Genomic DNA, 14455 nt, shown 5'->3' on the forward strand with positions numbered 1-14455 from the left:
TTTATATTTACAAGTCATATTTTTGGGGCTTTTATACCTTTATTAGAGAGGAGAGACAGTGGATAGAGCTGGAAACTGGGAGAGAGAGTTGGAGAATGGGAAAGAGGCCACAGGCAGGAATCAAACCCAGGCCGCCCGCTATATTAATTGTTGGCTGAATCTGCGCCCGAGTGATGTTTATTTTTATAAATAAAGAAAAAATAAAAGTCCTTGTCACTTTTAACAGATCAGTTCTGAGAGCTTCAACGTCCTGACAATAAAGCCAGGTTAACTATTGTTCTTCAAATATTTTTTTAACTCTTCAAATATAGTGAAATCAGAATCAATAATTGAGAAGAACCAGGACCAGAATCGATAAACCCAACATCCCACCACGTGATCACATTTCAAAATCAGCACATCCACTATCTCTATATTCATTTTGACCTCCAGCTGTTTGATGATTTCTGTATTTCATCATCTTTCTTCCGTCTCGTATCATGGTTTTGTATCTTTCCAAACATTTCTGATGCTCCCCTCAGTTCTTGGCTCTACAGCGTGTGCTGCCAGGTACATTGTTTCATGGAATATTTGTATTCACACTGATGGCTGTATGTTCAGTTGCTAAACGTCCTGGTAAGCGCTGAATTCTTCCAGGTAACAAACATTTTGCGCCGGGTCAAACACAGCTGACTCAGTCCATGTCTCTTGTTGTGAGAGTGTCCCCAGGTTACAACATTCAGCTGTTTTTATCCATCCACTCCTTCATTCACCTCCATCAGTGCTCCCATTCATCTTCCTGCTAACCCACCTTCATTCATTCTCCACAAATCCATCCATCCATCCATCTGACCCATTCATGTATGTGCTCATCCACCCAAACACTCCTCCATCATCTATTTATACATCCACATTCTCTTCCATTCATCCCCTTATAGCCATCCACTCCTCCATTATTAATCCCTCCACCCTTCCATCCCTCCACACTCATCTAACTGCTCCTCTCTTACCGTCTGTGATGTTGGACTGTAGTCTCTGGCAGAGCCCCTCTGTGTCTCCGTAGTTGTCCTGGATCTTCTGCAGGGCGTCGGTCCCTCGAAGCTCCATCAAGTCCCTGAGCTCCTCCACCGTGACCCCGAAGTCTCCCCCTGCATTGCTGCCGTCTGCCCTCCCTCCTCCTCCGCCGCCGCCCCTGCCTCGAGTCCCTTTGGGATAAAACTCCACCGCGCTGTTTGCCATTTCACCCATGGTGGCTGTCGTTGACATGTCAGAAAGGCTTTTATCTGTTTTGGTTCTCCGTTCTCCCCGTAGTCTGGCTGATCTCAGTACCCCCTGTGATTGGTTGGTGGCGGGCTGATCATGTGCTCAATACTCAGAAACTCACTATCGGGATTTTAATGTTACACCTGAACCCCTTTTTATTGTATTTAAGGGGATGGGGGTGTGTTTATTTATCTCCTCCTCTTTATCTAGGCCTTGCCTCCCACTGCTCCTTCAATTCTCCATCACAGGAGGAGGAGGAGGATGAGGGGGATGAAGGACAGCAAGCTCTTCAGAAGCTAAATGTCTGAATGAATCCAGCTTTCTTTTCCTTCGTCTCCTTTGTGACACCGGTCTTTCCTCGTTTCTGTCCCCCTCCCTCCAGGGTCACGGCCAGTCCATGGACAGGCTGACTGATGGGCTGATGGACTCACAAAAGGAGAGATGGAAGGTCGATGGACAGAGGGAGAGAGGGGCTAGCCGGGTGAAGGCAGCTGATAAACCACAGACAGGAAGTGAATCCAGTTCAGAGGTAGCTACTGCTGCAGCACCAGGACCTGAGAGAGAGAGAGAGAGAGAGAGAGAGAGAGAGAGAGGGAGAGATAAAACATCATCAGTGTGTTGTATTGATCTCAAACATCTCTACATCAAACCAGACCTGAACCAGAGACCAGGCCTGCCGAGACCTGATGTCAGACCTGAACGTTAGATACAGATGCTGAAACTCGACTACAAGAGCCTCCATCTTAAGCTAAAGAAACACACAGGTGTGAGGTGACGCACACACACTTCACAAAATGAGTAAAATCATCATCTATAAATGTAAGAACCCGCAGTGTGACAGTACCTGGTGAGATAGTTAAACATCTTCATATATAAGAACCGGTTGAACTCAGTGAGATGAAAAATGAATATCAGCAATCTTTTTAAACACCAGAGGGCGCTGTTTGCTTCTGACTTCTCCTGTTGAATTATTACATCTCTTCTTCAGTAGCTAAATAGAGACGTACAAACAAGATTTTGCAGCTTAGGAGGAACCTCCAGTGTTTCCCACACAGAGGCGATACCTGACAAACAGTTGACCTCTATTTAACATTTTTATTGTTATACGTATAATATTGATATCTATCCATAAACTAGTAGACCATCTCTCTCTCTCTTTCTCTCACTCTGATGCAACAAAAAAAGCTGTAAACTTGACACTGACATATTTACTTTTACTCCAACAACTCCTGAGAAAACCTCCTCCTCCTCTTCCTCCTCCATAATCAGTGTCTGGATGAAATCTCCTGCTGCTTCCTCCTACCTGAGGCTGATCAGAGCTCAGTTTGATGGCCTGTTGAATCTGATCAGTACCAGGATTTCTCTGATGGATACCAGCCACCAGAGTTATGTTTCAGCTATGGAGTACCTGTCTATCTGTCTCTACTGAGTCTCTGTTTCACTGTATCTCCATCAATCTCAACTTAGTCTCAGTTTCAGTGTATCTCCATCAATCTCAACTTAGTCTCTGTTTCACTGTAACTTCATCTGTCTCCACTGAGTCTCAGATTAACTTTACCTCCATCTGTCTCTACTGAGTCAGTTTCACTGTATCTAAATCAATCTCTACTGAGTCAGTTTCACTGTATCTCCATCAATCTCAACTTAGTCTCAGTTTCACTGTATCTTCATCAGTCTTCACTTAGTCTCAGTTTCACTGTATCTCCATCAGTCTTCACTTAGTCTCAGTTTCACTGTATCTCCATCAGTGTTCACTGAGTCTCGGTTTCACTGTATCTCCATCAATCTCCACTGAGTCTCAGTTTCACTGTATCTAACACCGTACCATAGCTGTTGCAACACTACGATTTCAAAATAATCTCAATAGTGATTGGCTCTACGAAACAGGTTGGAAATAATTTATATATTTTTATGACTGTTTTCATCTTTGTGTTGACTGGGAAAAACCCCAGCCTGATTTTAGTGAATCTGTCTTAAACTTATTGTTTGTACCAAAGTAATAGTGATGAATCAGATTTGCTTAAATTCAGCTTAAAGGTCAAAGTAGCAGCACAGGCTGATAATAATTCTCTGTGGGTCAGAACAAGGTGACACCTGTCAGTCATTTTCTCCAATAATTGCTGCACTCTTAGAGATCCACCAAGTTATTTCATTAACATAGCAGTTAGTATTTAGAAAATGTCACATCTGATTCTGTCCGTCCAGAATCAAATCACAACCCTCCATAGGTAAACTGTCATGATCGTATTTTTCTCATGTATTATTCTTGTTGTCAAGACATCTCAAACCAAACAGCCCAGAGCATCTCCCAGAAACTTGTTGACTCCCCCTCTCTTTTGTTCTGAACCCCAAACTTTAAGAGTAAAACATTAAACAGCTCATAATCATTAAGGTTCAGTCCTAAAAAACCCTGTGATTATTAAAACAACAGCTGGAGACTGTGATTTTCAGAAGCCAGAGGTAAATGGTGCATTCTTGGGAACTACTTTTAGTGGTGGATGAATACAAGTCTGTGCTCCAGTGAGTACATAAAGCCTGTTAGGCCTAAAATATTAACAATGATAGTTTCTATAATCAATAACAACTCAGTGTCATAATGCTGCTAAAATCTACTATACAGACAGAGCCCTGAAGAGATAAACATTAGAGTGTATTTAGATGCATTAAGGATGTTCATAGCTAATTTTTAGGACTCATGGTCTACTCACAGCTCTAGAGCTGACAGGATGCCTGATTTAAAGGTTAGTATTTCTTCTTCAGTATTAACTCTCCAGGTGTGTGAGTTTAGTACAAACTGTCCACAGAGGTCTCCTCCTCTCCACATCGTCAGACCCGCTAATATCAGTGTGAATATTTGTTATTAATTCATATTTGATTTGTTCAGTTTAATAAAAAGCTTGTAAAATTTCTTGAAGTGAGCCGCTCTTGTTGAATCCACTGAAAAATAATTTCCTAATCACTGAATTAACATTTTATCCATCTCTGGAACTGATTAAATTAAAATAAATCAGCCAGAGTGACGGAGACGAAGCTTCCCCCCACATGAGCAGCTCGCAGTGCCGCTAACCAAATACTCTCACACATGACACGACAGATTCTGGTTCCCTATCAGGCTATTTTACATAAATACGAGCATAAAGAAGCACAAGTGAAGCTTATCATTAATTCCTTTTCTCCTCCCTCCACTCCACTCTTCACCCTCCCTCAGCTGCCTCCCCCTCCTCCCCCTCTCTGTCCTGCCATGCCTCCATCCTGACTGAGAGTGTTAGTTTATGACTGAGTCACCCTGCTCTGCCTTTGAAGCCTCCTCCCGCTCTCCATCTTTTCTTGTTTGCCTGCTCTCTCATCTCTCTGTCTGCTCCATCTACACACTTTATCCTCTCCTCTGTTTCTGTTCTCCTTGTCTTCTGGCGTCTCATTGCTTGTTATTATTTTACCTTTCTCCCCCCCTCTCCTGCCTCCCTCATTTTGTTGCTTTCCCTGTCTATCTGCTTCCTGCTACTGCAATCATTTATTTACTCAGCCAGTCGCGCATTTTCTTCCCGGCCTGGCCTCTTACTCACTGATTCTGTCTGATTTTATAACGCTCATGCAAGAAAAAGCTCTTCTGTTCAGCCTCTCAACTACTGCAACTAACTCCATCGAGTGAGTGAGTGAGTGAGTGCGTGCGTGCGTGCATGCGTGCGTGCGTGTGTGTGTGTCTCAGCGCTCTGATGTTACACAGCACATGTGGAAGTATGTGCACACATGAGTCTGCATTACATAAATTGCATACAAACCCAAATTCTTTTGCAATTAGTGATGCCTTTACAATCTCTCACACACACACACACATACAGGTGTGTGTCGATTTGGCCCAAGCATGAAGGCATCATGATTGTACACACAAGAAACTGACGCCCAGAGCCATCACTCCCGTGATCTGTGTCATGCCACCAATGTTTCACACACTGCAGCACACACTAAATGATGCGTGCGCGTGTGTGTGTGTGTGCGCGTGTGTGTGTGTGTGAACATGAGAGTCAGACAAAAGGTCCTCACAACCCTCAGCAGCCAGCTCATTCATCCTACACGCCTCTTTCCTTTATCACTCAGAGCAACACAAGATTATTCCTTTAACTGTTCTCTGTACTCCCTGCGGTGTATCCTATGCATCCAGGAGCACGATGAAGACGAGGGCAGAGTGAGGAAGATTCAGGAGAGAGTCTTCACAAGCCAGACTACAAATGTCATCAAACATGTGTGCACTCATGTCTGTCACTCTCATCTACCGGCCACCTGTGCACCTGCAGTCCCACTTCCTGTCAGGTACTGAGGGTCACCTCTGGTGGGGAGAAGGGGGGGGTGGGGGGGGGGGGGGGGTGTATCTGGACTGCTGCCTGTTGGTGCGGGCCCTGTGCCAGTCACACACTTGTGTAAAACCCAGCGGGAATAACACTCAGAAATCAACACAGTCAGAGGATGGAGCCATTAAAGGTGGGCAGCAGACACACGCACACACACATCTGCACCACTATAGGGCAACAATACAGAGAGGGGTGAGGATGATGATGCTGAATGTATCATCAAAGAAGGGGAGGGGGCATGAGAGCTACAGAAAGTCCACTCTGATGTAAAAATACACACACACACACACACACACACACAAACACTCCAGCAGTGTCCAATTTCCCTCCTACATGAGCCACTGTCCTCTGCCACCCACTAACACACACACACTTCTGCGTGCACGTGTGTGCAGGAATGGCCTCGTGCAACAGTGTGTTTCCCACAAAACGACCTTTCCTGGTCACCTTCAGACGTGCCTGAGCTTCATCTTCCTCACCCTCAGCTCATATGAAGGAGCAGCAGGTCCCGCTCGATGCTGAGGACCGTCCCTGCAGGCCTGCTGATAATCTGAGGGCACACTCACAGCTGCAGCCCGCTGTCCCTCCGCAAGGTGACCGGCCCGGGCCGCTCCGCCCGGCTCACTGCCAGCAGCGGCACCAGGCGGTTCTTAAAGGTTCCCCGGCCACAGATCATGCCCAGATCAAACGCAACCCCGCAGCTCCGCGCTGCAGGTGCGACGCGCCGTCTCGGACACAAACAACGCAACTGATCCTAGCAAGCAACCGGGGAGACCGGGAGGCAGGACCGCCCTCCGTCACACACCGGACACGGAGGATGGAGGGATGGATATCATTAGCTCCACACACGCGCTGGCTCACTCACGCGCGCACACAAACATCCACACACAGTGCGTGATAATGTGTCGGGGTATTATGGTCTGTCCTACTGTATGAGCGGTTATCAGCTGCTGGGCCTGCGAGCGGAGCCGCACCGGGCCTCTCACATCTCAACTCCGTTAAACCCCGGGCACGCTGCTCACCGACCTCTGCACGAGCACCACATCTCCCCTGACAAAACCGGCGCTCGGGCGCCCGGGATGAAACAGTCACGCACGCGGGCACGCACGGACTCACCGACTCACCGTGCAGGCCGAGCTCAAGGACATCAGCATCAGCGCGCAGGCGGGGAGGCAGAATCCCCGTTAATCTGCGTGAAGCGGAGCGGAGAATGTCCCAGACCGGATGAGAGGACACAGGGGAGCAGGCTGCGCAGGCTCCGGTCTCCTGAAGTCCGAAGGAACGGAGGTATGAAAGACGACGACGGTGCTGATGAATATTCCCCTCCGCGCGGTCACCTGACGGTCGGTCGGCTGAGTTCTGCGGCGGTAGAGGAGAGAGAGAGGCAGAGAGAGAGAGAGAGAGAGAGAGAGCAAGAGAGAGAGAGGATGCGCCGGGGTGAGGGTTTAAACACCTCCGCTGTAGGGAGGGGGGATGACCAGGACCGCTGCTCCTGGCTGCTAATATGACCGAATCCGGTTAACTCCTGCGGACTGCGGGAAGTAAAGAAAAGAAAGAAGAAAAGAAAGAAGGCGGCGAGAGGAGAAGCTCATGCGACATCTTTGGAGGAGGAGGAGGAGGAGGAGGGGTTGAGCTGCTGCGAGAGCCCGCGCGCACAGGAGCTCGGTCGCAGCATCCGCGAGAAGAACCGAGTGGGGGGGGCGCTCTATACGTCACCCCCCACCTACTCGGTGGCGTAATGACGTCAACAGACACACCGCAGTGTACGTTGTTTGCATTCAGAGCCATGTTTTAAAAAGATACACATACAAATAATCCATATATTTTCATAACTGCAGAGTTCTTAAGGTACCTAAGCATGGTCCAGACTTTTCTGCATATCAGCATACTCAGGAGCTGATCAAAATGCAACATCCAGACTTTAATGAGAGCATGAATAAGCGACAATAAGTTTTATGTGCTCTAAGGGGAGGAGATCAGCTGGTAATGTCCCATTAGTTCACCGTAGAGCATGTTTAGACTGTGTATGTTCTTATTATTAGTTTATAAAACTAATTACTACAAGTTTTATTACTGCAGGCCTGACATTTATGTCTAAGCTCTAGTTCAGTCTTCCTCCACTAGCCATGGTTACATCTCTGGTTAATTTGTGCTGCCATAGTCATTTACATTGTTTACATCGAGAGATGTCCTCTCGTAGCGCGGCATGGTTTGTCGTGTTCCTCTAGATCTCCTTCTCCCATTGCTCTGTGGTACAGGTCTGATGCTCACATGTCCATTGTAGGAGCTTTTAGAGTTGGAGAGGTCAGCATGGACACCCTGACCGGTCTGCAGCTACACAGCCCCATACACGACAAACTGTCACTATGTGCTCTGACTCCTTTCAGCTGACAAGACATGATTGTAAGAGAGTGCAGACAGGGAAATGATAATACACAGAAACATCATGAACTGTTTCTGCACTCCTCACTATCGCCGGGAAATCAATTGGTCAGCTCGTCCATCATCCGTCTTTCAGGCCCTCCTGTATAGATGATTGTGTCTTGAGAGTTGCAGGTGGGCGTGGCTTCACCACACGTAGCCAACATGCCCCCAGCATCCTACAGGAGAGATTACTGATCTTTTTCATTATTTTCAAACCTAATTTTATATTCTTGGCTATTTTTTTAATCATTCAAATTTAGCTGGTTGGTTAATAACACATTTTTCTCCACTTTACACAGACTTTAACTTTTTCAACAGTTTGAGCTCCAGCAGCTCTTCACACAGGCTAGTCTTCGCTCCCCACTCACATTAGTCTTAGCTGTCCATCACTCTGTTCTTACTTCTCTGACTCTCTCTCTCACTTACTTGATTAACTTCCCTACAGATACTGACACCTGCAGACTGACCCAGTCATCTCACGAACCCCTTTCTGGTCCTTGTTATAGCTGCTCACATCCTTCCTGCCTCCAACACACCAACTTCAAGGACATGTTCACCTGCTGCCTCACACATCCCACCCACTGACGGGTGTCACTGTAAAGAGAAATCAGAGTTATTCAGTTATTATGGCTGATCAGTATTTCAATATAGTAGACTGAATTGAACTGGGAAACCACGGAGGAAAGTTTTTACATCAAGTTTTCATGACACACAAGCTACTGAACAATGAATTTAGATGGAGAATAAAAGTGACGATAAATTAATCTAGCACCTTTAAATGTTACTTGGAGAGCTATGTGGGGGGGTTATATGTAATACATTTTCATATAGTGAGATTTATTAAAATCAAACCAAAGAAACTTCTAGTTAAACCATTTTTAAAACACAAGATTCACCTATCACAGACAACAATGGAGTACACAACAGAGAATAAAGGGTAAGCATTAGTATTGTAGCTATGGTTTAAGTGCACTAAATGCTAAGTAATGCAACATAAAATGGGACTGTGCAATCTTCATGTTCACTGAATGTTTGCCTGTTGAATGCTGGATGTGTCTCGTGTTTTTATTTATTTTTATTTATTTGTGTTTGTCCACTGTTTTTATAATTTTTATTTTTTTTATTTTACTACTGTTCTTTTATGCATCTTTTGCACTGACAGGGGTTGCACCTCAATTTGGTTGTACAGTGTACAATGACAATAAAGATATATTCTATTCTATTCTTAAGTTATTTAGAGATGAATAAATCAAAAATTCACAAACTACACCACATAAACACAATCAATTATAAACTATATACTTCACAAACAGCTTATGATAGAAGTAGCTCCCTTTTAGCTTACCCTGCTATACTTACCATATTCATGAAGCTTGTTTAGTCATTCCTCTTCCTCATGGTCCTCTTCATTGTACCAACAACCCTCGTGTTTGGTGTCAAGATATCCTCTCCATGTTAGCAATAATAGGTATCCCCGCTGCGGGAATTAGCCACCTATGCTCATATAGCCTCAGACATCATCCATTCACCCTTCATCTTCACAAAAGGCATCACAAATGTAACGTTGTTTGACTATCAACGAAAATTGATTATTTTGCGACATTATAGAATATTTTAGAGCAGAAACCTGAAAAGTATTTAATCAGACTATATGAGTATATGAGCTAAAAAATCCATAGTTCAACAGGCAGCCACACTCACGGTCATTACCACTACAAGCCCCACATCAGTTCTGTACAAATACATCTAAATATACAGTATAATTATATATTTATTCATATAAATATAAGACAGACAGATGCCCCAAGTGTATTCATTAAATTTAACAATGATTATTTTTTAAGACAGATAAAGGCTATTATTGGCAGAACCATACATTTTATTAAGTTCATTTGATTTATTTTAGTATCAATGTTGTTTTACTCCATCTTAACTCTGGAAGAGGAATAGGGCCACTGAAAAATACATTTTGGAGGGAAGGTGAGCAAAAAATTAATTCTTAAAAGCTTAGAATATCTTAAGCATGAAATTTACAGTGCAGTATTGTAAAATGAGAATAGGTATTAAACTAACTGTGGAAAACAATTCGGTCAAACAGGTGAGTCTTTAGCCTTGATTTGGAGAGCTTTAGTTTTAGCAGACCGGACCTTTTCTGGGAACTGGCTCCAGTATTTGGAACGACCTGAGTGGTCTGTGTGGTTACTATGCGAGAAAGTCACTTATGTTAGACTATTTTTATGTTATATGCTTTTGTTAAAACAGGGATACAAATGATGATCGTCTGACGTAAAGTCGGTATCAAGGAAACAATTTTAATCATCATTCAGGAATTCACTATAGTGAACCCATGTTTTTCCTTTAACTTGTTGATTTTGCACTAAAAAAAATCAACTGTGGGTGTAGATCAGCAGCAGCAGGAGTTCATGAACAGATGATCTCTTTGTGCAGTGACAAAAACTGAAGAGACAAACACCACACAACAAATCTAAATCACGCTGTTCAGTCAATAAGTGAAAAAAGGGCACATTTACTTTACTCAGAGAGCCCCAAAGGACTGGACCCGAGTTCATGAGTCTGGGGGATCAGTGATGACCCGTGTTTGAAGAAGTGCAGACCTTCCTCCTCCTCCTCCTCCTCCTCCTCCTCCTCTGCTCTGTGCAGACAAACTTAGCTGAGCCCCGGGGAGCTGTCCAATGTGCTGAAAAAGAGATCACCCCACTGTTGCAGAACAGAGTCAGGTTAGCATTTCAGCACAAACACACACACATAAAACAAACACACCCACACACACACACCAATATCTCCATGTATGTCTTACCGCCACAGCTTGTTATGCAGCGCGACGGTGTGAGGAGAAGGAGGAGAAATGTATTTATAGATGAATCAAATGAACTTATTAATAGATATCCTCCACACTGCAGGGAGACGGACCACAGACTTAGCTGTCCACACACACACACACACACACACACACACACACACACATCTTCATGAAAGGCTAGATGCTGATTTTATCTTTCTTTCGTCTGATATTTATCTGATCCACACATCTTCTCCCAGAGGCACGTACAGGAAGACATCACACATACACTCACTCACTCACACACACAAACACATACACACACACACACACACACACACACACACACACACACACACACACACACACACACACAAACTCACACACACATACACACACACACTCACACATCTGTTTAAATGCCACAAATATTCACAGAAAGCTTCCCTCTTCTACTTTCAAACTCTTTATCTGGAGAGAGGTGTAATCTTCTGAGGAAAAGATTTCTGCCAGGTGAGAGTCAGAAATATGCGACGCTGTCTGAAGAGACGTTACTCTGACTTAAAATCCTCACAGCTGTAATCTTAAACTGGGCAAACATGAAATAAAGATGCTTTAATAAAGATGAATCATCCAGGAGTTAGCCATGTTCCTTTTTGGTAGAGATTAACATAATGATTTACGGGTAAATTATGAGTTTGCACTCTTTCAGCTGCTGACCTGATGATGGATCAAGCAAAAAAATCAAGTTTCAGAAGCCTGCCTGGATGCATCATCGGGTAACCTTCAAAGTCTGAACAACATTTCTCAGGTAATTATAAATAAACAATGAAATGACACACGCATCTCTCCAGGATGGGCATCAGATAAAAAAATAATCCTGCAAACTATCCTCACAAAGAGGTCAAGGAGTTCATATCTATGCTTTTAAACTTCTTCCTATTAAACTAATAATTTTCAAAGTTCAAATGTCACAAATCCAACAATAATCTGACTTTTCTGCAGACATTATACGCTTCAAAACACATTTCCTTCATCTTAACATCCTTTGATTGTGTTACAGTAAGAGCATTTGATTTATTGAACATTAACTCTTTGTGTTTCTGTCATTTGTGTATGATGCTGTTGGCTGAAGATGGTCTATCATGCTCATCAGTTTTAGACTGTCTGAGCTAAAATGTGGTGACAGTTGTGGAGCTCCATCAAAAGCAGTCTGATGGAGGGGTATAAACTCTGAGAGACACTAATGATGTGTTTAACTAACAGCTGCTAATTCCCCATGGAGCACTGAGAGAAAACATGCAGTAAATGTGTTCTCACAGAGCTCCTAAGACAAACACACAGCAATGTCCTCTAAACTTCCATTAATCCTAGTCCAGGAGTACACCTGGGATTTTTTAAGTTTTTGGCACATTCACCAGGGGTTACTTATTGATGGACTGGATGGGCGCCATGTCTGGGTCCGTGATCCAAACCATATACATCTAGGAGAAACTAGGTACAGCAACATACTTACACTCAGGTCTGCAGTTTCAAAGAGACAAAGATACAACCAAACTAAAACTTAAGTGACTTTGAAAGAGACGATGACGTGCTGTTTACACAAGAGGACACCTTTATAAACTGGAGTTTACTGAGGAAGAAGAGACTCAACGGAGAGCAGGAGAGACCCTGAGTTACCTGGTGGAGCAGGTGAGTAGACTGTGAGCTCTGAACCTAGAGAGCTCCTGCTGTCAGGAGTGGGACTTGGTAACATCAGTACTTCAGGACCTTTCTGAATCAGATACCAGCGGCTCACATACAGCTGCAGGCTGCATAACTCACCATCCAGAGTTCCCTGCGGGCTCACTGAACGCCTCTGTTTTAACCACATTCTTCAATTTTCAGAAGTTACATCAGAAAAGCAGAAAAGCTGAATGGAAGGGTGTCTTCAGAGGAAGTTTTCAGCTCTCACTGTTTTTTTTATTGTTAATGACAGAACCCATGGTCTGCATCATATGTTTACCTTATCACCATACAATGTTAGCTTCTGAAGGGAAGACTGAGCTGAGAGAACAAACTCTACACACATCTCTGAGTCAGCTGCATCATGTTCAGACTGTGGAGCTTCAGATTATCACAAATAAAAATCAAAGACCCAAACAGCTGATCAGTGTTCTGCAGGCGGAGGAACACAGTTGTTTAGCATCCACACATACCATTAAAACAAAGAGGCTTCGTGACAGCAAAATAAAGTGCTGAAAAGTTTGAAATTGAGGGAACACTTAAAGTGACATCACTGTTTGAGTCAGAGTTTGTTAGAATGATCTAAATGTTGTGTTAGTGCGTCTGCAGAGGTTCATAGTCTATCTTCTGTTCTGGTTTCTCAACAGAGGGTCAGAGCTGACCAGCATCCCCTGAGGGAAATACACGGACTATTGACAAACACTTCATTCGACAGCACTTTAAAAAGACCTAACTCTCCCTTTATTGTTGTCCGATGAAAAGGGTTAAACTTTACAGCTATTGACAGACTTTTGAGTGATGTTCTGTACGCTGACCGTCCATCTCTCCTCTCTCCTGACATGGATGATGAATCATGCAGACTGCTCTTCTCCATCGCTCTGTACTCAGAGGACGGACACACACACACACACACACACACACACACACACACACACACACACACACACACACACACACACACACACACACACACACACACATACATACTTTTAAATCTATTGTCTATGCATTAGGCATTAGAGTGTTTGGGAGTGCTCGGTTAATGTCTAATAGGTCTGAGGCTGCAGAGCTTTTATCAGTTCAAGGGCACTCAGCTCCGAGACTGCAGGCCTGATACAACATTAACATCCCAAACTGTCATTTGGATATAAACACATGTGCACACACACACACTCACACAGCTGGTCGTGTGTGTGACCCTCTGACTTCCCCTCAGGCCCACAGAAAAGGCTGAAGTGATGTGTAAGCAGATCAGAAGCACGCGGCGGCAGCAGAGACGAGCAGCGATCACAGCGGCCTGCAAAGTGTTGAAGTGTGACACAAAAGATACGCTCGCCATTTTCACTTCCTTTTTTTCCTCACAACTCCTTCCTTCCTCCCTTCCTGCATCCTCCTCTCCTCATCCATCCATGTCACTCTCTTTCTCCTGACTCCTCTCCTCCGTGCTCCTTCCCATCTGATGGATAATTCATGAAGTCTGGCTGAACATGCACCCTCTCCATTATTAATATAACATTAGGGGGACAGGGGGAGGAGGAGAGAGAGGGAGAAGGGAGGAGACAGAGGACGAAAAGGAAGGAAAGGAAGGAAGATGGGTAATCAGGGAGCCAGGAAAAAAAGGTGGAGAGAGGATGACAGAAAACGAGCATACGAGGAGCAGCTAAAGAAAGACAGATTTTTTCCCAGCAGCTACATGAGGCAGGGAGGGAGGGAGGAGAAGAGGAGGGGGGGGAAGAAAAAACAGGAGCTGGAGGAGAGTGACAGATGAGGAGGGAGAGAATGTGTCAGGAAGAGGAATATTGTATGACACGTGATGCTGTTAGGATGCACGCAATGCCTCCATCCCGCAAAGAGAGGCAGAAAACACGAGGAGGAGAGACTGGGATGTGTCAGAGTTGATCATGTGACTCTGCATTAA

General features: G+C 44.4%; 1 protein-coding gene across 1 annotated transcript in view; it reads right to left on the bottom strand.

Annotated features, from left to right (window-relative positions):
- Nucleotides 1-1245, bottom strand: part of atp2b3b (ATPase plasma membrane Ca2+ transporting 3b) — a 53203-nt gene extending 51958 nt beyond the window's left edge. The window contains exon 1 of the mRNA XM_034696792.1: nt 990-1245. Within this exon, the coding sequence (XP_034552683.1) occupies nt 990-1245 (256 nt within the window). The remainder of the gene's footprint in view (nt 1-989) is intronic.
- Between the last annotated feature and the right edge of the window lie 13210 nt (nt 1246-14455).

The sequence above is a fragment of the Notolabrus celidotus genome, chromosome 11 (assembly GCF_009762535.1).
Source record: "Notolabrus celidotus isolate fNotCel1 chromosome 11, fNotCel1.pri, whole genome shotgun sequence".
NCBI lineage: Eukaryota > Metazoa > Chordata > Actinopteri > Labriformes > Labridae > Notolabrus > Notolabrus celidotus.